Consider the following 27,435-nt stretch of genomic DNA (forward strand, 5'->3'; position numbering starts at 1 on the left):
CAGCTCCAACAACACTCAAGAAGCTCGACACCATTCAGGATAAAGCAGCCCGCTTGATTGGCACTCCATCCACCACCTTCAACATTCACTCCCTCCACCACCGGCGCACTGTGGCTGCAGTGTGTACCATCTACAAGATGCACTGCAGCAACTCGCCAAAGTTCCTTCAACAGCACCTTCCAAACCCGCGACCTCTACCACTTAGAAGGACAAGGGCAGCAGACGCATGGGAACATCACCACCTACAAGTTCCCCTCCAAGCCACACACCATCCTGACTTGGACCTGTATCGCCGATCCTTCACTGTCGCTGGGCCAAAATCCTGGAACTCCCTTCCTAACAGCATTGTGGGTGTACCTACACCATATGGACTGCAGCGGTTCAAGAAGGCGGCTCACCACCATCTTCTCAAGGGCAATTAGGGATGGGCACTAAATGCAGGCCTAGCTAGCGACGCCCACATCCCATTAATGAATAAAAAAAAAAAATTTTAATTAGGCAAGCTAATGGGACTAAAGGCTGACAAGTCCCCTGGACCTGATGGCCTACATCCTAGGGTCTTAAGGTCTTAAAAGACGTGACTGCAGAGATAGTGGATGCGTTAGTTGTAATCTACCAAAATTCCCTGGATTCTGGAGAGGTCCCAGTGGATTGGAAAACCGCAAATTCAAGAAAGAAGGGAGGCAGAAAGCAGGAAGCTATGGGCCAGTTAGCCTAACATCTGTCATTGGGAAAATGCTGGGATCCATTATTAAGGAAGTAGTAGCAGGACATTTAGAAAATCATAATACAATCAAGCAGAGTCAACATGGTTTTATGAAAGGGAAATCGTGTTTGACAAATTTTCTAGAGTTCTTTTGAGGACGTAACGAGTAGGGTGGATAAAGGGGAACCAGTAGATGTAATGTATTTGAATTTCCAAAAGGCATTCGATAAGGTGCCACATAAAAGGTTACTGCACAAGATAAGAGCTCACGGGGTTGGGGGTAATATAGTAGCATGGATAGAGGATTGGCTAACTAACTAACAGAAAACAGAGTCGAGATAAATGGGTCATTTTCAGGTTGGCAAACTGTAACTAGTCGGGTGCCACAAGGATCAGTGCTGGGGCCTCAACTATTCACAATCTATATTAATGACTTGGATGAAGGGACCGAGCGTACTGTTGCCAAATTTGCTAATGATACAATGATAGGTGGTAAAGCAAGTTATGAGGAGGACACAAAGAATCTGCAAAGGGATATAGATAGGTTAAGTGAGCAGGCAAAAATTTGGCAGATGGAGTATAATGTGGGAAACTGTGAGGTTATCCACTTTGGTAGGAAGAATAAAAAAGCAAATTATTATTTAAATGGAGAGACTACAAAATGCTGCAGTACAGAGGGAGCTGGGTGTCCTCGTACATGAAGCACAAAGTTAGCGTGCAGGTACAGCAAGTAATTAGGAAGGCAAATGGAATGTTGGCCTTTATTGCAAGGGGGATGGAGTATAAAAGTAGGGAAGTCTTACTACAACTGTACAAGGCGCTGGGGAGACCACACCTGGAGTACTGCGTACAGTTTTGGTCTCCTTATTTAAGGAGGGATATACTTGCATTGGAGGCAGTTCAGAGAAGGTTCACTCGGTTAATTCCTGAGATGAAGGGGTTGCCTTATGAGGAAAGGTTGAGCAGGTTGGGCCTATACTTATTGGAGTTTAGAAGAATGAGAGATGATATTGAAACATATAAGATTCTGAGGGGGCTTGACAGGGTAGACGCAGGGTGGATGTTTTCCCTTTTGGGGGAATCTGGAACTCGGGGCCATAGATTCAGAATAAGGAGTCGCCCATTTAAAATGGAGATGGAGGAATTTCTTTTCTGAGGGTCACGAATCTTTGGAATTCGCTACCCGAGAAAGCTGTGGAGGCGGAATCATTGAATATATTCAAGGCGGAGATAGACAGATATTTGAGCTACAGGGGAGTCTAGGGTTATGGGGAGCGGACGGGAAAGTGGATTTGAGGCCAAGATCAGATCCGCCTCCAGCAGCAGCGGAGGCGGCAGCAGTGCGGACCTGCGAGGGACGAGGCGACGGAGGTGGGATAAAAGCGGCAGAGTTCAGGTGAGGCATACCAGTCTCCAGTCTCCGAGCTCACAGGGAGGGAGAGAAGTAAAAAGTAATTGAAGTGTGACGTCACCAGAAAGCAGGTAGGTGATTGGTTGGTGAGTATTTCTCTCTTTTTAAACTTTAACTCTGTGGTTTATAGTTACTAAGGTCTCTCTGGTGTAACGGGGACTGTTGCTAAACCATTTAACTGTAGTGTAATTGGTGGGATTGATTGATTTAATTTAATTTCAATTAATTAAAGGGTAAGTCATGGCAGGACAGCCCGGCCACGTGGTATGCTCCTCCTGCGCTATGTGGGAACTCGGGGACACTTCCTGTGTCCCTGACAACTACGTGTGCAGGAAGTATATCCAGCTGCAGCTACTGACAGACCGCATTGCGGCGCTGGAGCTGCGATTGGATGCATACTGGAGCGTTCACGATGCTAAGGACGTCGTGAATAGCACGTTTAGCGAGTTGGACACACCGCAGGTAGAGGTTGGACAGGCAGGAAGGGAACGGGTGACCAACAGGCAGAGTACTAGGCGCAGGCAGGTAGTGCAGGGGTCCCCTGTGGACATCCCCCTCTCAAACAGATACAACACTTTGAGTACTGTTGGGGGGGATGGCTTATCAGAGGAAAGCAGCAGCAGCCAACTTCCTGGCACCAGGGGTGGCTCTGCTGCACAGGACGGGAGGAAAAAGAGGGGTAGAGCTATAGTAATAGGGGATTCTATTGTAAGGGGAATAGATAGGCATTTCTGTGGCCACAAACGAGACTCCAGGATGGTGTGTTGCCTCCCTGGTGCAAGGGTCAAGGATGTCTCAGAGCGGCTGCAGAACATTTTGGAAGGGGAGGGTGAACAGCCAGTTGTCGTGGTGCATATAGATACCACCGATATAGGTAAAAACCGGGATGAGGTCCTAAAAGCTGAATATAGGGAGTTAGGAGGTAAATTAAAAAATAGGACCTCAAAGGTAGTAATCTCAGGATTGCTACCAGTGCCACGTGCTAGTCAGAGTAGAAATAGAAGGATATTTCAGCTGAATACGTGGCTAGAGGAATGGTGCCAGGGGGAGGGATTCAAGTTCCTGGGACATTAAAACTGGTTCTGGGGGAGGTGGGACCAGTTCAAACCGGACGGTTTGCACCTGGGCAGGGCTGGAACCGATGTCCTAGGGGGTGTGTTTGCTAGTGCTCTGGGGGAGGGTTTAAACTAAGATGGCAGGGGGTTGGGAACCTGAGCAGGGGGACAGAGGAAAGGGAAACAAGGATAAAAGCAAAAGAAAGGAAGGAGAAAAACAAAAGTGGCAGTCAGAGAAATCAACGGTTTAAATCAAACATGGCCACAGTAAATAATTCTAATAGGTCTAAGAGCGTTAAAAAAATAAGCCTGAAGGCTTTGTGTCTTAATGCGAGGAGCATTCGTAATAAGGTGGATGAATTGGCTGCGCAAATAGAGGTAAACGAATATGATTTGGTTGGGATTACAGAAACGTGGCTCAAGGATGGCCAAGGCTGAGAACTCAATATCCAGGGGTATTCGATATTCAGGAAAGATAGGCAAAAAGGAAAGGGAGGTGGGGTAGCATTACTGGTTAAAGAAGGGATTAACACAATTGTAAGGAAGGATATTAGCTCTGATGATGTGGAATCTGTATGGGTAGAATTGAGAAATACCAAGGGGCAGAAAATGTCAGTGGGAGTGGTATATAGACCTCCAAACAGTAAGGCGGAGGTTGGGCTGGCATTAAAAGGGAAATTAAAGAAGCGTGCAATAAGGGCACAAAAGTCATCATGGGTGACTTTAATCTACATATAGATTGGGCTAACCAAATTAGTAATAATACTGTGGAGGAGGAATTCCTGGAGTGTTTATGGGATGGTTTCCTGGACCAATATGTCGAGGAACCAACCAGAGATCAGGCCATCTTAGATTGGCTATTATGTAACAAGAAAGGATTAATTAGCAATCTTGTTGTACGAGGCCCCTTGGGTCGGAGCGATCATAATATCATCGAATTCTTCATTAAGATGGAGAATGAAGTAGTTGACTCGGAGACTAGGGTCCTGAATTTAAATAAAGGAAACTACGATGGTCTGAGGCGCGAGTTGGGTAGGATTGATTGGGGAATGTCACTCAAAGTGTTGACGGTGGATAGGCAATGGCAAACATTCAAAAACCGCATGGATGAACTACAGAAAATGTTCATCCCAGTTTGGCACAAAAATAAAACAAAGAAGGTGACTCAACCGTGGCTAACAAGGGAAATTAGGGATAGCATAAGATCCAAGGAGAGGACATATAAATTGGCCAGAAAAAGCAATAATCCTGAGGATTGGGAGCAATTTAGGATTCAACAAAGGAGGACAAAGGGATTAATTAAGAAAGGGAAAATAGAATATGAGAGTAAGTTTGCAGGGAACATAAAAACTGACTGTTATAGCTTTTATAGATATATGAAGAGAAAAAGATTGGTGAAGTCAAGCGTAGGTCCCTTGCAGTCAGAATCAGGGGAATTTATAATGGGGAACAAAGAAATGGCATACCAACTAAATACATATTTTGGTTCTGTCTTCACAAAGGAGGACACAAATAACCTCCCAGAGATGCCGGGGAACATAGGGTCTGATGAAAGGGAGGAACTGAAAGAAATCAGTATTTGTAGGAAAATGGTGTTCGGGAAATTGATGGGATTGAAGGCCGATAAATCCCCAGGGCCTGATGATCTACATCCTAGGGTATTAAGGAAGTGGCCCTAGAAATAGTAGATGCATTGCTGATCATCTTCCAACATTCGATGGAATCTGGAACAGTACCCATGGATTGGAGGGTAGCTAATGTTACCCCACTATTCAGAAAAGGTGGTAGAGAGAAAACGGGGAATTACAGACCGGTAAGCCTGACATTGGTAGTGGGGAAAATACTAGAGTCCATTATAAAAGATGTAATAGCAGAGCACTTGAAAAACAGTGACAGGATCGGACAAAGTCAACATGGATTCACAAACGGTAAATCGTGCTTGACTAATCTACTGGAATTTTTTGAGGATGTAACTGGTAAAATAGATAAGGGAGAACCAGTGGATGTGGTGTATCTGGACTTTCAGAAGGCCTTCGATAAGGTCCCGCATAAGAGATTAGCGTGTAAAGTTAAGGCACATGGGATTGGGGGCAAGGTATTGACTTGGATAGAGAACTGGTTGGCAGACAGAAAGCAAAGAGTTGGAATAAACGGGTCCTTTTCCGAGTGGCAGGCAGTGACTAGTGGGGTACCGCAGGGATCGGTCCTTGGACCCCAGCTATTCACAATATATATTAATGATCTAGACAAGGGAACTAGATGTAATATCTCCAAATTTGCAGACGACACAAAGCTGGGTGGGCGTGTGTGCTGTGAGGAGGATGTCGAGAAACTCCAGGATGATTTGGACATGTTGGGTGATTGGGCAGAAACATGGCAGATGCAATATAACGTGGATAAATGTGAGGTTGTCCACTTTGGTGGCAAAAACAGGAAGGCAGATTATTATCTAAATGGTAATAGATTGGGGGAAGTGCAACGAGACCTGGGTGTCCTTGTGCACCAGTCGCTGAAGGTAAGCTTGCAGGTGCAGCAGGCGGCTAAGAAGGCGAATGGTATGTTGGCCTTCGTAGCGAGAGGGTTTGAGTACAGGAACAAGGATCTCTTGCTGCAGTTGTACAGGGCCTTGGTGAGACCACATCTTGAGTATTGTGTGCAGTTTTGGCCGCCTTATCTGAGGAAGGATGTTCTTGCCATGGAAGGAGTTCAGCGAAGATTCACCAGGCTGATACCTGGGATGGCAGGAATGACATATGAGGAGAGATTGGGTCGATTGGGCTTGTACTCGCTGGAGTTTAGAAGAATGAGAGGTGATCTCATTGAAACTTCTAAAATTCTGACAGGACAGGACTGGACAGACTAGATGCAGGAAGGATGTTCCCGATGGTCGGGGAGTCCAGAACCAGGGGACACAGTCTAAGGATAAAGGGTAGGCCATTTCCGACTGAGATGAGGAGGAATTTCTTCACCCAGAGAGTGGTGAACCTGTGGAACTCTCTACCACAGAAGGCGGTGGAGGCCAGTTCATTAAATATATTCAAGAAGGAGTTGGATATATTTCTTAAGGTTAAAGGGATCAAGGGGTATGGGGAGAAAGCAGGGACCGGGTACTGAATTTGGATGATCAGCCATGATCGCATTGAATGGCCTACTCCTGCTCCTATCTTCTATGTCTCTATGATCTTATTGAATGGCGGAGCAGGCTCGAGGGGCCAAATGACCTACTCTTGCTCCTATTCCTTAGAGTCATAGAGTTACACAGCACAGAAAGCCGCCCTTCGGCCCATCGTGTCCGCGCCGGCCATCAAGCCCTGTCTATTCTAATCCCATTTTCCAGCACTTGGTCCGTAGCCTTGTATGCTATGGTGTTTCAGGTGCTCATCTAAATGCTTCTTGAATGTTGTGAGGGTTCCTGCCTCTACCCCCCTTTCAGGCAGTGAGTTCCATATTCCAACCACCCTCTGGGTGAAAAAGTTTTTCCTAAAATCCCCTCTAAACCTCCTGCCCCTTACCTTGAAACTATGCCCCCTGGTTATTGACCCCTCTACTAAAGGGGAAAAGTTCCTTTCTATCTACCCCATCTATGCCCCTCATAATTTTGTACACCTCAATCAGGTCCGCCCTCAGCCTTCTCTGCTCCAAGGAAAACAACCCCAGCCTGTCCAGTCTCTCTTGAATGTTGAAATTCTTGAATTTCTGCCCTTCAAGAATTTATCCAATTCCCCTTTTGAAAGTTACTATTGAATCTGCTTCCACCGCCCTTTCAGGCAGCGCATTCCAGATCACAACAACTCGCTGCGTTAAAAATAATTCTCCTGTTCCCTCTGATTCTGTTTTTTATTCATTAATGGGATGTGGGCCTCGCTGGCAAGGCCCAGCATTTATTGCCCATCCCTAATTGCCCCTTGAGAAGGTGGTGGTGAGCCGCCTTTTTGGACCGCTGCAGTCCGTGTGGTGAAGCTGCTCCCACGGTGCTGTTAGGCAGGGAGTTCCAGGATTTTGACCCAGCGACGATGAAGGATCTGCCGATTTATTTCCAAGTCAAAATGCTGTATGACTTGGAGAGGAACTTGGATGTGGTGGTGTTCCCATGCACCTGCTGCCCTTGTCCTTCTAGGTGGTGGAGGTCGCGGGTTTGGGAGGTGCTGCTGAAGAAGCCTTGGCGAGTTGCTGCCTTATGTTCTTATATTCTTATAAATAAGGATAAACTATTGCCACTGGCAGTAACCAGAATACACAGATTTAAGATAATTAGCAAAAGAACCAGAGGGGAGATGAAGAGAAATATTTTTACTGATACCAGTTTTTTATTTCCAAATTAAAAAAATTGAATTCAAATTCTCAAACAGCCATGATTTGAACTCACATTCACTATAATTATCCAATCAGGCCTTTATTAGATTACTGGTCCAGTGACATAACCAACACACTACCATACCCACAAATACCAACCCTGCTCCTTTTAAAGTTGTCAATTCACCCAAATCGACTCTCCTCCCTGGCAGTCAGTTCCACATCTACCATCCAGTGGGGGGAGAAAGACGTTTTTCTAATGCGCGAGGCTTGTGAATTTTCTACATATCCTGTAGACTGAGTGAATAGGAAAAAACTATTTCCTCTGGTTTGGAAGTCAGCGACAAGGGGCCAGCAATTTAACATGGTCACTAAAAGAGAGAGGAGAGGGGTGAGAAGAAATGTCTTTGCAAAAAGGTTTGCTGGAGCTTGGAATGCTTTCCCAAAGAATGATACAGTACAGAAGGAGGTTATTTGGCCGATTGTGCCAGCTCTTTGGCAGAGCTATCTAATTAATCTCACTTCTCTGCTCTTTCCCCATAGCCCTCTTAAATTTTTTCCCTTCAAATATTTGTTGAATTCATGACAATTCAAACCGTTCATGATTTTGAACATCTCTATAAAATCTCCTCTTAACCTTCTCTGCTCTAAGGAGAACAACCCCAGCTTCTCCAGTCTCTCCACATAACTGAAGTCCCTTGTCCTTGGTATCATTCTAGTAAACCATACTTTCCAAATGGCAATTAATTTTGTCACGGATTATTGTCTCAAAGTTTCCCCACCACTAACATGAGACTGACGTGGCCTGTAGTTGCTGAATTTATCCCTCTCCCCTTTTTTAAATGGGTGTAACATTTGCAATCCTCTAGTCCTCTGGCACCACCTACACATCCAAGGAGAATTGGAAGATTGTGGCCAGAGCCTCTGTAATTTCCATCTTCCCTCAGTAACCTAGGATGCATCCCATCTGGACTGGGTGACGTTTCTACTTTGAGGACTGCCAACCTTTTAAGTATCTCCTCTTTATCTATTTTTATCATATCTAATATTGCTACTGCCTCCTCCTTTACTGCGACATTGCCAGCATCCTCTTCACGAGTGAAGACAGATGCAAATTACTCATTTAGTACCTCAACCATGCCCTCTGCTTTGACAAGAATATTTCCTTTTTGGTCCCTCATCAGCCCCACCCTTCCTTTGACTATCCTTCTACTATTTATGTGTTTATAAAAAGGGAGTGGTTGAGACCATTACATCTTTTAAGGGAAAATCTGATAAATATATGAAGCAGAGGACTCCTGCAGTTAATTAGAAGCTATTTGCTGTTGCTGGGGATGTTTCTCAGTAAAGTGCACTGTAATGAAATGTGTTTGACTTGCCTGTATTCGTTCTTGCCTGTATTCGTTTTGCACTCATGTATATTACCCTCCCCCACACGGTGTATAGTTTCACTTCCTCTTTCCTGACTAACCTGGAATGTTCCAGGTCTTGGCTCTTGGCTCCACCCCTGACTTCTCTTACATAAAGATCCCAGGATCTTTATGACTCATTCCTGCGAGCCAGTCAGTGTGTTGAGATGTTAGCTCTGATCTTAGTGATTAAAAGCCAACTTGTTAAAGTTTATAACTTCTAGTTTTGTGGTTATTGAAGGCACATCAATTTTAATCACCTAAAGAATACTAGGATGGATCGACTCCTAAAACCAGAGCGTCTGGACTTGGATCCACATTCTGCTGAAGCATCAAATCAATTTGGACACTGGCTCAAATGCTTCGAACTCTTCGCGAGGGCCTCATCCGCTAGCGAGGTAGATAAACTGAGTTTACTGACTACTCGCGTTAATCATCGGATTTATTCGTTCATCCGGGATGCCACCTCTTACACGGAGGCCATCACTATCCTGAAGGCCCAATACCAGAGGCCAGTAAACGAATACAGGGAAGTGTACGCCAGACATCTGCTGGCTACACGCAGGCAGCGACCTGAGGAATCAATGGACGATTTCTTACAGGGCCTAAAGGACTTGGTCCGGGACTGTAACTGCAAGGCCGTGACGGCCAACGCGTACTCTGACGAATTGGTCCGCGATTCCTTCATCACGGGCCTCAAATTAAATTATATCTGGCAGAGACTGCTGGAGAAGGAGGCCCTGGACTAGAAAAAGGCAGTGGCCACTGCGCGATCGCTGGACGTGGCCCAGAAAAACTCTGACTCTTATTCTTCCGGCCATGCGGCCCTCACCGCCTCGTGCGCGCCGAGCGGGCTGCCATCTTGGAATCAGCCATCTTCCCCATCCAGGTCTCAGACCAGCTCTACACCGCCGGAGTCCCCACACAGAAGTTCACCCAGGAGTCCTACTACAGCGGCAATGTCTCGAGGCCCGAAATGCTACTTCTGCGGCCAGGCCAAGCACCCCAGACAACGATGCCCAGCGAAGGACGCTACATGCTTCAAATGTAAGAAAAAGGGGCATTTTAGCAAAGTCTGCAGGGGGAGTCCGATTTCCAACTCCGTCACCGCCTCGTGCGTGCCGTGCGGGCCGCCATCTTGGGATCCGCCATCTTTTCCCGACTCAACGGCCACCCAGGGCCCAACAGTGGCTTCGATCACGGTGGATCAATCCAGGCCACACCCGTTGACAAAATCCATGATGGACATACAGGTAAACGGGAATTTAACGAAATGTTTAATTGACTGTGGGAGTACCGAGAGTTTTATCCACCCTAGCCTGGTACGGCGGCACTCATTAACGGTAACCCCTACACGGAGCAGAATTGCTATGGCTGCTAAGCCCCACACTTCGGACATTTTGGGCTACTGTGTGGTAACACTGACTGTAAAAGGCACGGACTACAAGGATTTTAAACTCCTCGTGATGCCAGAACTCTGTTAATGTAATCTTGGGCCTGGACTTCCAGTGCCACCACGAAAGTGTCACGCTAGCATATGGCGGGTCCCAGCCGCCACTCAGTCTGTGGCCTATCAACCTTAAAAAATCAGCCCGCCCTCTTTATTCGCTAATCTCGCTCCGAACTGTAGGCCCATAGCGACCAAAAGTAGATGGTACAGTCTGGAAGACAGACACTTTATCAAGGCGGAAGTGGACAGACTCCTGTGGGAAGGCATTATTGAATGCAGTACCAGTCCGTGGCGTGCCCAAGTAGTCATAGTTAAAAATAGCGAAAAGAAACGGATGGTAATTGACTACAGCCAGACTGTTAATATTTATACCCAGCTGGACGCCTACCCTTTACCCCGCATATCAGAAGTGGTCAACCAGATCGCACAATACCGAGTCTTCTCGACTATCGACCTCAAATCCGCGTATCACCAGCTCCCCATTAGAACGGAGGACCGCCCATACACCGCCTTCGAGGCGAACGGACGCCTCTACCATTTTCTCAGAGTGCCCTTCGGGGTAACAAATGGGGTCTCGGTCTTCCAACGTGAGATGGACCTCATGGTTGACGAGAATAAACTACAAGCTACCTACCCCTATCTGGACAATGTCACTATCTGCGGGCACAACCAGCAAGACCACGATCTAAATCTTGCGAGATTTTTAAAAACTGCCCTAAAGCTGAATCTAACCTACAACGAAGACAAATGTGTCTTCAACACAACCCGTCTCTGTATCCTCGGCTGTGTGGTGGAAGATGGGGTAATTGGACCGGACCCTGACCGATTACGCCCCCTAAAGGAACTGCCCCTGCCACACAATCCCAAAGCCTTAAAAAGGTGCCTGGGATTTTTTTCGTATTATGCCCAATGGGTGCCCAACTCCTCTGATAAGGCCCGACCCCTCATTAAATCGACGTCCTTCCCACTATCAGCTGAAGCTCGGGAGGCTTTCACCAGTATCAAAGAGGACATTGAAAGGGCTGCACTGTGTGCAGTGGACGAAAGCATTCCCTTTCAAGTCGAAAGCGATGTGTCAGACTTTGCTTTAGCTGCGACCCTCAATCAGGCTGGGAGACCTGTGGCCGCCTTCTCCCGAACCCTTCAGGGACCTGAAATCAGGCACTCTTCTGTCGAGAAGGAGGCACAGGCTATAGTGGAGGCAGTACGGCACTGGAGACACTACCTAGCCGGCAAACGTTTCACCCTGCTCACCGACCAGCGGTCGGTGGCTTTCATGTTTAATAACAAAGGGGGAAAATCAAGAATGACAAAATACTCAGGTGGAGGATCGAACTATCCACGTTCGACTATGATATTATGTACAGGCCGGGAGCCCTTAATGAACCCCCAGACGCCCTATCGCGGGGAATGTGTGCCAGCATTCATATGGACAAATTACAGGGTCTCCACAACGACCTCGGTCACCCGACTATACCATTTTATAAAGTCCCGCAATCTGCCCCACTCCATCGAGGTGGTCAGGGCAATGACCAGAGCCTGCCGCATCTGTGCGGAATGCAAGCCTCGTTTCTGCAGGCCTGACCGTACACACCTTATCAAAGCCACACGGCCATTCGAGCGCCTAAGTCTGGACTTCAAAGGACCCCTTCCCTCTGCCGACCGTAACGTATACTTCCTCAATATCATCGATGAATATTCCCGCTTCCCCTTCGCCATTCCCTGCCCAGACATGACCAGTGCCACGGTCATCAAGTGTCTCGGTAATCTATTCTGCATGTTTGGCATGCCGAACTACATACACAGCGATAGGGGGACGTCATTTATGAGTGACGAACTGCGCCAGTTCTTGCTCTCAAAGGGGTTAGCCACTAGCAGAACCACTAGCTACAACCCCCGGGGTAATGGGCAAGTGGTAAGGGAGAATGCTACTGTTTGGAAGGCTGTCACGTTAGCCTTAAAGTCAAAAGGCCTTCCGACCTCCCGCTGGCAGGAAGTCCTCCCAGACGTGCTCCACTCCATAAGGTCTCTGTTATGTACAGCCACTAACGCTACCCCTCACGAAAAGATGTTCGTTTTCCCCCGAAAATCTACCTCGGGCATATCTCTACCCGCGTGGCTGACGTCTCCAGGGACAGTACTATTGCGGAAGCACGTGAGAGGCCATAAAACGGATCCCCTTGTGGAAAAGGTACAGCTCCTCCATGCAAACCCTCAGTATGCCTATATCAAATACTCTGACGGGCGAGAGGACACTGTTTCCATAAAAGACCTCGCTCCCTCGGGGAGCGGAGAGAACGATGAGAGACTACCTGAGGAAGACCTACACCAAAAAGAGACAGGACGCCCAGAGGTATCAATACCCAACTTTAACCTGGAGGACACTGCAGATAACCTGGAAGACACTGCGGAGGCCCGGACAGCGGAGGAACCAGAATCCACTCCCCTAGAGGCACCCCAACTGGCTTTGCGCCGATCACTGAGAACCGCAAAACCTCCTGACAGACTCACTTATACCAACTTTTAAGAAACATCACCCCGATGGACTAAATCTAAAGAAGGGGTGAATGTAATGAAATCTGTTTGTCTTGCCTGTATTCGTTCTTGCCTGTATTCGTTTTGCACTCCTGTATATTACCCTCCCCCACACGGTGTATAGTTTCACTTCCTCTTTCCTGACTAACCTGGAATGTTCCAGGTCTTGGCTCTTGGCTCCACCCCTGACTTCTCTTACATAAAGATCCCAGGATCTTTATGACTCATTCCTACGAGCCAGTCAGTGTGTTGAGATGTTAGCTCTGATCTTAGTGATTAAAAGCCAACTTGTTAAAGTTTATAACTTCTAGTTTTGTGGTTATTGAAGGCACATCATGCACTTATTTAAAAAAAAAATTTTTTTAAATGTGACACAAAGATTTGCATGTGTGACACCTGAGTCTGAAAGATACATCTCAAAACTTCTTTATATATACCAGTAAATTACCTACAGCCCTGCTGACAGGAAGTCAGACGATGCCCTATGTTATAAGAACAAGGGCATTATACATGTAACACACAGTGGATTGTTCTGCTGCTAAAGTGCAGGTGTATGTCCCTTTAAGGATACAAAGTCTTGTTGTTAAGTAAACACTGGGTGAGTTCTTTCAAAGGTCAACTGTTATTCATAACTCCAACTATTTTTGTGGGAAGGTGAATTAAGAGCTTGCAGATGTTGTGGATCCAATATTTTCTGTTCCTGGAGAGAATGAAAGGGGAAGTTAGAAGAATCTTTTTTCAGACAGAGGGTTGTTAGAACGTGGAATGCTTTGCCACAAGGCGCTATTGAGACAGAGGATAAGTATTTGAAAAGGAAGGATTTGTAGAAAGGGCAAGATAATGGGATTGGAGTTGAATAGCTCACACTGGCACAGGCAAGGTAGGTCAAAGGCCACCTTCTGTACTGTAATCTCCCGTTCTGTGCTTCAAAATAAGCATGACTTGCGTGTGAGTTAGTACAGTATTTCATCAAACAGATTTACTATTATAAATACAGATACTATCAAGATAACGAACATAGGAATTATTTTTTTTAAATACCACGGTCCATCTAGTTCGCCTTTTGCCATCCTGGTAGTCACATTATACAATGATAATGGAGTTGTTGACTAACCATAGCAATCAATATCTTATCAATTAGTCTAGAACAGACCCAGACATGAGGCCTGGAAAATCCCAGTCGTGCGGAGCATTCGAACCACAAGTCCAAAGTCACCTGTTCCTCCCAATTTACCATATGTCTCAAATTGCTCATATACTGTATCCCAAAATATTACTTTCTGAAAGAAATCTATCTAATTTGCATTTGATTGAATCAATACTATCTTCTTCCACCGTCTCCCGAGCAAGTTCCATAGGTTGACCATTCGCTCACTGAAGTAGTTTTTCCGTAGATTACTTTTGAACTTACCCCCTGCAAACGCAGGCCATGTCCTCTGGTTCTACTGTTCCGGACAAGGTGAAATAACTTGTCATGGTCTACATTATAGGAAGCAAGCAGTGAAACTCCATGAAAGTATTGCTGGCATTCCCTGTCCCTCACTGTGCACTTTGGTACACAACCCCATCCCCTACCTCCCTCTTACCATATTTTATGATTGATGCACACCCTCTACCCTTCCCCCTCCTGCAACAAGGACAGATGGCTGGCTAATCACAGGGAATGGGTGGGGGAGTCGGAGAATGCGATCTATTTACACTCTTGGATAACACAGCGCTGCCAATTTTGTTCAGCAATCTGGTTTTAGAAAGGGCCACTGCAGTGGGTTGGCTGCAGCACGGGAAGGGTGGGGGAGGGGCTCCAGATGGCACAGCCATAATAGACAGGCTACAGGGTATAAGCAGATGGTATTGCCCCTGCTGTCTGCCCCTGCAATTGTCTGGGTACCGATTTAAACAATGCAGCAATGTATTCATCAGCTGACAAAGAGCCATTTAGAAACCTCAAAACGTCTCCAAGTATTGAATAAACTGTAAAATAACAATTTGTTGGAAAAAAACAAATGGGTAGTGATAAACCAGAGAGAGGCTGTTTACCTTCACAATAACAAATCCTGCTGGGTTTTTCTAACTCACTTTTTCCCAGCTAATTTTCTCCCTTTGCTCTCTCGATGTGGGCTACACTGGCAAAGTTATGTTTATTGCCCATCCCTTGTTACAGTGGTGGACTTTTTTCAGCACAGAGGTTGTCTTACAACTTCAGAGGGCAGCAAGGGTCAACCACATAGTGCAGAACTGGAGTCACGAGCAGACTTGGTAGGGGTGGCAGTCCCCTTCGCTGAAGGACATTAGTGACCTAGTTGCATTTTTACGACAATCCGGCAGCTTCATAGTTATTTTTCTGGTGCCAGCTCATAAATTACCAGATTTATTGAATTCACAGCACAGAAACAGGCCTTTTGGCCTAACTGGTCTATGCCAGTGTTTATACTCCATTCAAGATGACTCCCACTCTAATTACCTCTATCCCACCCTGCCTGCATATCCTTAAATTCCCTTCTCCCTCATGTATGCAGCAAGTCTTCCCTTAAATGCATCAATGCTCTCTGCTCAACCACTCCATGTGGCAGCAAGTTCCACATTTTCACCACTCTGTGTAAAGACATTTCCTCCTAAATTCTTTATTTGATCCATTAGTAGCTATCTGATATTTATGCCCCCTTCTCCTGACTCACCCACAAGTGGAAACAGTTTCTCAGTGTCCAATTCTGATTCTACCATGTTGAGATTTGAACTCAGAATCTGTAGGCTGCTAGTCCAGTTCCATAACCAGGCTAATGAAAACCAATTCCACAAACAATCATAAGGATAAGAACTTGCGACAGAGGAACACCAACTAAACCTTGGTTGTCAGAACTTTGGATTTCTGACGAACATGTCATTATCTACATTGTTACACTAGGCTACTGTACCCATAATCCTCCATTGTTACACCCACTGACTTACATTGGGGTACAATTCAACGGCTTCTACAAACCTGTAGTGCCTTGCATAAGTGAGACTTGTGTGTGAGACTACAGAGGGAGTCTGCAATCATCACTACAGAGACTATTTGCAATCGTCACAGTCATAGCCTGATCTTGGTCTGATGTCAAAATATGCACATGCACACTTTGCTGCAGGGGCCTCTATATACTATCCAGGGGCGTGTACCCTGGCTGATTTCTTTCCCTCTTCCCAAGCCCAGCAATGTTGAGATCAATTATGGTATCAGCCTTGGCTCAGTGTTGGTACTCTCGCCTGAGTCAGAAGGATACGGGCACAAGCCCCACTCCAGAGACTTGAGCACATAAAGCAGGCAGACACTTCAGTGCAGTACTGAGGGAGTGCTGCACTGTCTGAGGTGCTGTCTTTTGACTCTCTTAACTGCCAATTAGGATGACTATGTTATCAATCAAAATCAATTTAGCAAAAGCACCCCATTTTTAAAGGGGCACAAAAATAAACAATAAGAAAAACAAAGGAAACTTATCAAATCATCATCATTGTTTTCTGTATCCACTATGCACTCCAGTCCCTCCGGTGCCCACCGGTCACAAAAGGCCTCAAGTGTACCGGCAGACATTGCGTGCTCCTTCTCCAGGGCCACCCGGGCACAGTCATAACCATCGAAGAAAGGCAGGCAGTCGGAGCGTACAATGTGGCTGGTGCTCTGATGGGGAAAATAATTCCTTCTTCGGAATCCTTTAATCCCCGCCCACCCCCCCAACCACCCGCCATCCAATCTGTTTTCAGATTTGCACATCTTTCAACCCCCTAAAAATCCAGTAGATTGTCTTTTTTCACCATCCCAGAGTGAAGGGCCCAGGCCCATGGTGAGGGACATCATCCCAGGGTGAAGGGCCTGGGCCCACGGTGAGGGACACCATCCCAGGGTGAAAGGCCCAGGCCTATGGTGAGGGACCCCGACAGACTCTTAGGGAATCACCCAAAGCTGAAGGTATCGGATCCATGGTGAGGGACACCATTTAATGATGAAGGGCCCAAACTCTCAACTAGCAACACCATCCCAGGGTGAAGGGCCTGGGCCCACGGTGAGGGACACCATCCCAGGGTGAAGGGCCTGGGCCCACGGTGAGGGACACCATCCCAGGGTGAAGGGCCTGGGCCCACGATGATGAACACTATCCCAGGGTGAAGGGCCCGGGCCCACGGTGAGGGACACCATCCCAGGGTGAAGGGCCCGGGCCCACGGTGAGGGACACCATCCCAGGGTGAAGGGCCCGGGCCCACGGTGAGGGACACCATCCCAGGGTGAAGGGCCTGGGCCCACAGTGAGGGACACCATCCCAGGGTGAAGGGCCTGGGCCCACAGTGAGGGACACCATCCCAGGGTGAAGGGCCTGGGCCCACAGTGAGGGACACCATCCCAGGGTGAAGGGCCTGGGCCCACAGTGAGGGACACCATCCCAGGGTGAAGGGCCTGGGCCCACAGTGAGGGACACCATCCCAGGGTGAAGGGCCTGGGCCCACAGCGAGGGACACCATCCCAGGGTGAAGGGCCTGGGCCCACAGCGAGGGACACCATCCCAGGGTGAAGGGCCTGGGCCCACAGTGAGGGACACCATCCCAGGGTGAAGGGCCTGGGCCCACAGTGAGGGACACCATCCCAGGGTGAAGGGCCTGGGCCCACAGTGAGGGACACCATCCCAGGGTGATGGGTGAAGACCAACTGAGAGGGACACCACCCAATGGTGAAAATAATAAGATAAAGGATGAAGTAAATCAGGATTACAGTGAGAAGCAGAGTTAAGAGAATCACCAGTTCAACTTTCTCCCGATGATACTAACCAGCTGCAGGTACCGGTCTATCTGCGTCAGCACTTAGTCTACGGGAGGAGACAGCAGCGATCGATAAAAGCCAACAACTCATTTTCGTTATATAACAAAGGATGAGCGGTGATCTGACACTGGTGTGTGAGCAGGAATCTGCCTAACAACCCTCTCGAAGAATTGATTTTAAAACTGCCCGCAAGCGCATCAACAGCTCGAGTGTGTCTCACAGCATTTGTTTGTGCCCCAATCTCATTAAAAAGCAGTTGGCCACCTCTCAGGGATTTAATTAGCTCTCCGTGCTCTTGTCCAAAGAACATTCTGGAACATTCACTATAACAACGAGAACTCCCGGATCAAGCCACAACGGCTTTAGACCTTTTCGCTCGCCTGCATTTCCATGGGAACAAATGAAAGGAAGAGCAGTAGAAGCTCCACTGGAACGGGATTGGAGATACTGCGCGGCAGAGGTTTTTGGCGCAGTCATCGGTCTTCCAGTCGATGCAACATTCAGTCAGGGCACAGTTCAAGACAACAAAATGTAAAATAAACATTTACAATATTTCCGCTCTTGATTCCTAATCACTGGTTTGTTCTTTTTTACCTGGTGTGTACTGTACATGTACAGGAGCTCATAGTTAGACACGCATGAGCCGTACAGTACCAGACGGGAGTGAATCGTTCCTTTTACCCGCTGTGTACTGTAAATGTACAGGAGCTGACACTGAGACACATCGAGTCGTACAGTACCAGATGGGAGTGAATCGTTCCTTTTGTCCACTGTGTACTGTAAATGTACAGGAGCTGACACTGAGACACACACAGGACAGGCGTCACTTTGCTTTCCTCCAGTGTGTAATCAAAGCTTTGCATCTACAGAAGCCTCAGAGGTGAAGTAGAAACCTTTCTATTGATTAAGTGAAGAGCATTAAGCTTCCCTGCTGCACTCAGACATGAAAAGCTTTTAACCCAATTACTGACACTGCCTTTATGTGCTGATCTCACTGCTATTCCTGTCCACGATTACTGAAGGCACAGAAATCAACCTGAGGCAAAAGACGGCTTCTCTCAATGGGAGGCAGATTTTTTCCATAGAATCATGAAGTCTTACAGCACAGAAGGAAAAGAAAGACATGCATTTACATAACGCCTCTCATCACCTTAGGACATCCCAAACGCTTTACAGCCAATGAAGTATTTTTGAAGTGTAGTCACTGTTGTAATGTAGGAAACGCAGCAGCCAATTTGTGCACAGCAAGCTCCCACAAACAACAATGTGATAACGACCAGATAACCTGTTTTAGCGATGTTGATTTAGGGACAAACATTGGCTAGGACACCGGAGATAACTCCCCTGCTCTTCTTCGAAATAGTGTTATGTGTTCTTTTATGCCCACCTGAGAGAGCAGATGGAACTTTGGTTTAACGTCTCATCCAAAAGATGGCATCTCTGACAGAGTAGCGCTCCCTCAGTACTGCACTGAAGTGTCAGCCTAGATTTTTGTGCTCAAGTCTCTGGGGTGGGACTTGAACCTACAACCTTCTGACTCAGCGGCAAGAGTGCTACGAACTGAGCCGCTGCTGACACCATTCAGCCCATCGTGCCTGTGCCGGTTCTTTGAAAGAGCTATCCACTTAGTCCCACTCCCTGCTCTTTCCCCATCGTGCAAATTTTTCCTTTTCAAGTATTTATCCAATTCACTTTTGAAAGAGTATATTCAAGGCTGAGATAGATAGATTTTTGGACTCTAGGGGAATCAAGGTATATGGAGATCACGCAGGAAAATGGAGTTGAGGTTGATGATCAGCCATGATTTTATTGAATGGCGGAGCAGGCTCGAGGGGCCATATGGCCTACTCCTGCTCTTACTAGTTATGTTCTTATTGAATCTGCTTCCACCACCCTTTCAGGCAGTGGGTTCCAGATCATAACAACTCGCTGTGTAAAAAAATTCTCATTTCCCCTCCAGTACTTTTGCCAAGCATCTTAAATCTGTGTCCTCTGGTTACCGACCCTCCTGCCAGTGGAAACAGTGGGCCAAAACTTCGGGTCCCCATGGGTGAGTATGCGCTGGGTACTCACGCGTAGGCCTAACGAAAGTGCCAGTTTTGTGCATGCACGGGAAACCGGAACTTCTGTTCCCTTAAAGGAAGGGGTTCACAGGTCAAACGCATGTGCTGGAGAGGCAGCGCGTACACCTGGAACTTCCGTTTTTTTTGCAGCTTTCTCCGGGAGGGTAAGTCTCCAGGAGCTACGCTTATAAAAAGCAGCCTGCTTTTAACAAGGTAAGTGGTGAATTAAGTTAAATTAAAACATTTTTTCCATAGGTTTATTATTTTTAAATACTTTAAAGAAAGGTAAGTTTATTTTTAACCCCGTTTAGAAACTGTAATTAATTTTTTCAAAAATTTAAATGATTGTTTAAAATAGTTATTTTATGTAATTTATAGTTATTTTAAAAATGTGATTTAAAAAAAAATATTTGCAGTTTTAGTGATGTTTTGGGGCTGAATTGTATTCATAGATTTAACAGCTCTTCCTGTCAAATCTATGAATACAGATTCCCTGCTACCATTGGCTCTCCATGGCCCACGTGATCCCAGGGGACGCTTCGAACTAACTGCGCCCCTGGGATACGCAAGCACTGCGCGCCGGCAGTTGGAGCAGGCCCAGGATCGGAATCCCACGTGGGCCCACAGCACAACGGCCGGCACGCAAGCTAAGTGCAGGTCGGAGGCTTGCACCCGGGAAGCCTCCGACCCGAATTTCTGGACCAGTTTCTTCTTATTTACTCTCTCAAAACCCTTCATAATTTTTAACACATTTATTATATCTCCTCTGCTCTAAGGAGATCAATTCCAGCATCTCTAGTCTCTCCACAAGAGCATTTTTTTTGGGAGGTCCTGGTAGATGGAACATCAAATATTATAAGTCAGATGCAGGTGTATATTGGTGAGTTCTGAAATTGGTTATAGATCCGCATAAGTTAGGCATGTTCTATTGCTCTAGTCCTCTCCTGTGGTGTAATGGGATAACCTCTGGAAATGTCTTTGGTGCCGCTATGTCATGGAAGCAACATCCAAAGCAGCAGATGGAAGTCTGCCTTGGAGGGAACTGGTTAGAGGGCAGCACTGCTGAGCTACTAGGAAGGTCCCAGGTCAATACCAGACCTATGTTGAGTTAATTGATCTCAAACAGGCAGCAGTAGGGGCTCAGCATTTGAAGCTATTTCCGTCATGGTGCATCAGGCCAGTGACATGAAGCAGGTTATGTGGCCCCAGTCTGTATTCTTCATTCCCTCAGCTCTCTTTAATCCTGACAGAAATTTCACTTTGCAAGTTCCAGCTGGAAGACTAGCTCATCCATTCGGAAGAAGCCTCACTTCCCCCATCACTGCATTCAACTGTGATTTCAAAGTTTTAGCGGTAAAAATTGGCGCTACCTTCGCCGGGGTGCTAATTTTAGAGCCCCAAAAAAGTTAGCGCTCCCGCGGCCGATTTTCCCAGGTAGCGCCCCGAGAGGGAGCAGGGGCGCTACTGGAAGCGCCCCTTGTCCCTCTTGGGGCGCTGTGAGCCAATATCGCAGCGCTGCGGCACGTCACACCACGGTACTGCAGGCCTTCCTCCCCTTATTAAAGGGGAGGGGCCTGGCGCAGCGCATCCTGGCACCCAGCTGGGCCACTAGGGATCAGGAGTGCCAGCAAGCGAGCCTGGCACTCAAGAGCAGTGCTGGGCTCATAGCGAGCAGCCGGCACCCCGCGGGGGGGCTTCACAGGGGCCGGGGACAGCAACAGGGGGCCGGTGCTGGCAGGCGGCCAGCAAAGAAAAAGGCCTCCTGGCACCTCCCCTTTAACTAGCACTGCCCCGGCCACAGGTAGGCCCCCCCTAACTCTGGCAGACATAGCGTCCGGCGGTAAGTCGGGGGACGCCATCCAATATTACAGCCAGGGCGCTGTACATGGTGATGACGTCATCGCCCGCGGCGCTAACGGCTAGCACCACCGCTAACGTCCCACTGAATTTTGCGGGAGGCGTTAGCAGTGCCGCGCCCAGGCACTAGTTGATTTGTGCCCCTTTAGCACCCTTAGGGCGCTAACGGGAGGTGCAAATCAACCGAATTTAGCCCCCTTAGTTTCCAATATCTTTCTTGGTTGAGAATTGCTTGCCCTTCCCTGCTCCACATCACTACCAAATATTCCCTGCGGTCTCCCTCGGATTATTTAAGACCTTTTTTAATGCCGATTTTCATAGTTAACTCCTTGTCAGCTTATTTATAAATAAACTACAAAACAAGCGTATTCTGACACTTTCTTTTATTCTTTCTGCTGTCAGCTAGCAACAAGCTCCCACGACATTGCCTCAAAGCCGTCCTAAGTAAGCATTTTGATCGCTGTTCTATTTGAGGTCCTACCTAATCATCCTATTCAACAGTCTAAATGGATTGTGTATCTCTGGGAGTTAATACTTTGTAAGCTGAACCTGACCTTATATCAATAACATAACATAACAAAGCAAAAAAACTAAAATTAATCTCGGGCCAAATAGGTACAAATTCCCAAATGTTACACGCCCCTTTTTAATGTCCCAGAATTTTCAGCTGCTCTTCTCAAAGACCAGGCTGCCTGAATTAAAACCTCATCCACTGGGTTAGTGATGCCACGCTGCGGTTTAGGAGCCTTAAGATTGTAGGGGGAATGGCAATCCAAGAAGGATATACATATTTTTCACATGTATGTAATACCCTGCATCTCCAGTAGCAGCTAGGACCCTGGACCTGTCAAATCAAGGAAGACTAGCAGCTGTAGGACAAATAACGGAGGAGATAAGGTTAGATATTCTGGCGCTCTCCCTCCCGATGGGGTAGTGAGTAAACACACCGTCTGTTATGACTCTAAGCAGTGTGGACTGGAAGGCCCTGGGTTCTGTTTCTGGTCTGGGCACCACCATGTCTCTCGACCCCTCCACGGTCTCTAAATTGTCAGACTGCTTGTCCGACATCCAGTACTGGATGAGCAGAAATTTCCTTCAATTAAATATGGCAAGACTAAAGCCATTGTCTTTGGTCCCCGCCACAAATTCCATTCCCTAGCCACCGACTCCATCCCTCTCCCTAGCAACTGTCTGAGGCTGAACCAGACTGTTCGCAACATCGGTGTCATATTTGACCCTGAAATGAGCTTCCGACCACATAGCCACGCCATAACTAAGACCTCCTATTTCCACCTCTGTAACATCGCCCGTCTCCGCCCCTGCTTCAGCTCATCTGCTGCTGAAACCCTCATCCATGCCTTTGTTACCTCTAGACTTGACCATTCCAACACACTCCTGGCTGGACGCCCACGTTCTACCCTCCGTAAACTTGAGCTCATCCAAAGCTCTGCTGCCCGTGTCCTAACTCGCACCAAGTCCCGTTCACCCATCAGCCCTGTGCTTGCTGACCTACATTGGCTCCTGGTTAAGCAATGCCTCGATTTCAAAATTCTCATCCTTGGTTTTCAAATCCCTCCATGGCCTCGCTCCAGCCCAAGAATGCCTCCCACCCCCACCCCCCCCCCCCCCACCCCCCGAGATATCTGCGCTTCTCTAATTCTGCCCTCTTGAGCAACCCTGATTTTAATCGCTCAACCATTGGTGGCCGTGCCTTCAGCTGCCGAGGCCCTAAGCTTTGGAATTCCCTCCCTAAACCTCTCTGCCTCTCTATCACTCTTTCTTCCTTTAAGACGCTCCTTAAAACCTACCTCTTTGACTAGCTTTTGGTAACCTGCCATAATTTCTCCTTCTATGGCTCGGTGTCAAATTTTGTTTTATGATACTCCTGTGACGTGCCTTGGGACGTTTTACTACATTAAAGGTGCTATATAAATCCAAGTTGTTGTTGTTGTGCTGAGTTAGCTAATATCAGCTAAGGCAGTGGTTGGAGTATGACACTTGGGCTCAGCATCTCTTAGGCAGAGGAGGAAAAAATTCAGCCAGGATTCCTCCTCCTGCTTACTATCCAGTCATCCCTACTGGAACTTATGAATCATAGAATGTTCCAGCACAGAGACAGGGCATTCAACTTCAGTGTTTTTATCCCACTCTCCTGCTCACTCCCCATACACTTTAATATCACACTCGGCCTAATCTCACTCTCCTGCTCACGCCCCATACACTTTAATATCACACTCGGCCTAATCTCACTCTCCTGCTCACTCCCCATACACTTTAATATCACACTCGGCCTAATCTCACTCTCCTGCTCACGCCCCATACACTTTAATATCACACTCGGCCTAATCTCACTCTCCTGCTCACTCCCCATACACTTTAATATCACACTCGGCCTAATCTCACTCTCCTGCTCACGCCCCATACACTTTAATATCACACTCGGCCTAATCTCACTCTCCTGCTCACTCCCCATACACTTTAATATCACACTCGGCCTAATCTCACTCTCCTGCTCACTCCCCATACACTTTAATATCACACTCGGCCTAATCTCACTCTCCTGCTCACTCCCCATACACTTTAATATCACACTCAGCCTAATCTCACTCTCCTGCTCACTCCCCATGCACTTTAATATCACACTCGGCCTAATCTCACTCTCCTGCTCACTCCCCATACACTTTAATTACACTGTGAGACAGGGAGCCACTGGAGATCCATTGAAGACAAGGGAGGCAAAGAGTTAGCAGGGATTGGAGTTTTGGATAAGTTGAAGTTTGTGTTGGGAGTTCAGGCAACTGATAAAACAAGAGTTGAGGATCAAAGGGATCTTGGTGTACAGATACAAAGGTGGCAGTGTCAATGATAAAGTACTGAATTGGTGGAAGGCAAATAAGATGTTTTAGTCGTCTCCATGTTCAATTGTAGGAACTTCTAGTTCACCCAAGATTTGATGTCTGACAGAACTGAGGTGGTCATGGAGCGGAGGGTGGTGGTGGAGAGGTAGAGCTGGGTGTCAATCTCACATGAAGAAATTGACCCTATGCCTAAGGTTGATGTTGCCATGGGTCAACAAGTAAAGGAGGAAAAAGAGAGTGCCAAGCATGGGATCTTGGATACTCCAGTGGTGGTGAGAAGAGAAATCATTTCAGGAGATACGCTGGCTACATTAGAGCAGATGGGAATAGAACCACACAGGGGTGGTCCTGGGAGGAAATGAACCATGGAAAAGAGGCAGCTGAGGAGGAACATATGAACAATGATGGACAGAAAATACCCTCTAGTCCATCCAGCCTGCCCCACTCAAATGCGCTGTCTTGTGAATCACAATATATACACTCCCCGCCCCACCCAAAAGCCATGTGATCTCCTGGAAGAAGCAAAAAACCCAGGACAAAGTATTGAATGAAGCAAAAAGTCAAGGAAAGCAAGAGGCACCATGGTCACAGAGACTGTCATTGATAACTGGCCAGGAGAGCCTCAGTACTATGGACGGGGCTGAAAACCGACTGAATGGATTCAACTAGAGGATTGTGGAAGAGGTGAGTACGGAGCTGGGTGGCCAATAACACATTCAGAGGCCTCAGTGAGGTAAAGTGGAAGACATAAAGAATGGCCACTTCAGCGAGGTACCAGAGGCTAGTATCTGCCCATAGAATTGTGCTGCAGCAACAGTCAGTGCTTCCAAGAGAGGAGGGGTATGGTAGCCTAGTGGTTATGGTGCTTGACTAGCAACACAGATAGTTGTGAGTTCTAAATCCCACTACAGCAAGTTGTGAAAATAAATCTGGTAATTTGTGGGCAGGCACCAAAAAATGACTGAAATCTGCCAGATTGTTTTAAAAGTCTAACTGGTTCACTAATGTCCTTCAGGGAAGAGAACTTGCCACCCCTACCTGGCCTGGTCCTATGTGTGATTCCAGTTTCACACTACATGGCTGACTCTAAATGCCCTCAAGCAAGCTAGGGTGGGCAATAAATATATCCTTGCCAATGTTGCCCATATTTCAAAAGCAAAAAAGGAGAAAATTCTCACATTACTTTTGACACGTGAGGCCCTGAAAGAGTCAGAGGCCTGGCAAGAACCAGCGCCTTCTAGAAGCCATTGCTAAACACTGTCTGAATCATGTTTGCCGTCATTAGGGTTGCAAAGGGGTGGAAAGCTTCCGGTAAATTTCCGGAAATTTTCCACGGGAAGTTTAGCTTGGGAATTTTGGGAATTTTGCCCAAAAAAGCACATGCTAGCATAATATTGTTGTTTTTGTATTTCTTTTTTTTTTCCACAGGTCCTCTCTTAAAATTACTAACAGAGATGGAATCTTAATTATTAAGGAATTTCTTAATCAATATATGTTTATCTTCTTACTTGGCTTGTTTTAATAATTACAAGTTTTGTGTGTGACTGTGAACAAATGTGTCCTGATTGGTTGGATGAGTGGATGAGCGATTAGCTCCCTCTATTTGTAATATTTGCATATCGAATTGTGATTGGCCTGCAGGCATCTGTAAGACTGCTATAGTTGTTTTAAGATCCAGGTTAGGGGTCCTGAGGGAAGTCATTTTGTTTTCTGCTGATGTTGTGATGATGCAGTAAGTAAATCAGACTTTATACCAAATAAACCAGTTACTTGTTGAACTCTGTTGTCCTTCAATTTAAAATATACAAAATAATACACTATTGGTGATGTAGCGTCGTGTGTGTACAGGTCATGCTTCCATCACATGGAGCATCAGCAAAAATGTACTCACCCTGTTGCAATCGTGCTGATCGACCGCAGTTCGACACAGAGATGAATGCCCTTTATTTCTCTGCACAGAACAATGCCACGTTTACCGTCGGATGTGTGGAAGCATTTTACCCCAGGCATTAAAGATGGAAAGACTGTGTACATGTGCAAACACTGTAGAAAGCCATATGTAAAGAATGCCACAAAGATGCAGCAGCATTTATCCAAATGTAACAACTTCACTCAAAGCTCACAGCAGTCAGCCCAGAGTTCCTCTGCTTCCATTCAAGAAGATGATGGTTCTCATTCAGCATCAGGCTCCTTATCATCAGCAACTCCTGGCCCACTTGGAAGGTTCTTTGATACAATGGATAACCATAGCCAGAAGAATGCAGATGAGTGCCTTGCTCGAGCTGTATATGCAACAGGCTCACCCCTCATGCTCACAGCCAATGTGTACTGGAAGAGATTTTTCAATGTTATTCGCCCTGCATACTGTCCTCCCACCAGACATGCTTTGTCTACTTATTTGCTGGAGGCTGAGTATAACAGAGTCCAAGGAAAGCTCAAAGAAACGATAGCGATGGCAGACTGTGTTGCAGTTATCTCAGATGGGTGGTCAAATGTACGAGGGGAGGGCATCATAAACTACATCGTCTCCAGTCCTCTCCCAGTGTTCTTCAGGAGCACAGACACGAAGGACAACAGACACACAGGCACATACATTGCTGATGAGCTGAAAGCGGTCATCAACGATCTTGGATCACAAAAGGTCTTTGCAGTAGTTACTGACAATGCTGCGAATATGAAGGCTGCTTGGGCTCAAGTGGAGGAGGCCTACCCTCATATTACGTCTATTGGGTGCGCAGCTCGTGGGCTTAACCTGCTCCTCAAGGACATCATGGGTTTGAGAACCATGGAAGCACTGTACAAGAGAGCCAAGCAAGTTGTTAAGTATGTCAGGGGAAAACAGGTAGTTGCAGCAACCTACAACTCCAAGCAAATGACAAAGAACAAGAACACCACACTGAAGCTGCCCAACAACACTAGATGGGGTGGTGTTGTCATAATGTACAACAACCTTCTGGAGGGTAAGGAGTCGCTGCAAGAAATGGCAATATCCCAGTCTGGGGATATGGAAACCAC

General features: G+C 46.9%; 1 protein-coding gene across 3 annotated transcripts in view; it reads right to left on the reverse strand.

The window, feature by feature from the left end:
- LOC147114695 (uncharacterized) overlaps positions 1–27,435 on the reverse strand; it is an 89,362-nt gene that overhangs the window by 48,102 nt on the left and 13,825 nt on the right. Inside the window, exon 1 of one of the 3 annotated variants that reach the window (XM_085992545.1) lies at positions 17,651–18,579. The exons of 1 other annotated variant lie outside the window; for it this stretch is intronic. In XM_085992545.1, the coding sequence (XP_085848671.1) occupies positions 17,651–17,732 (82 nt within the window). In that variant the 5' untranslated portion in view covers positions 17,733–18,579. Of the gene's footprint in view, positions 1–17,650; positions 18,580–27,435 lie in introns of those variants that run through there. One more of the 3 variants, XM_085992547.1, reaches the window with a different exon arrangement.

The sequence above is a fragment of the Somniosus microcephalus genome, chromosome 7, assembly GCF_052327205.1.
Source record: "Somniosus microcephalus isolate GS21.2 chromosome 7, FLI_Smic_1.0, whole genome shotgun sequence".
In the NCBI taxonomy this organism is placed as follows: Eukaryota; Metazoa; Chordata; class Chondrichthyes; order Squaliformes; family Somniosidae; genus Somniosus; species Somniosus microcephalus.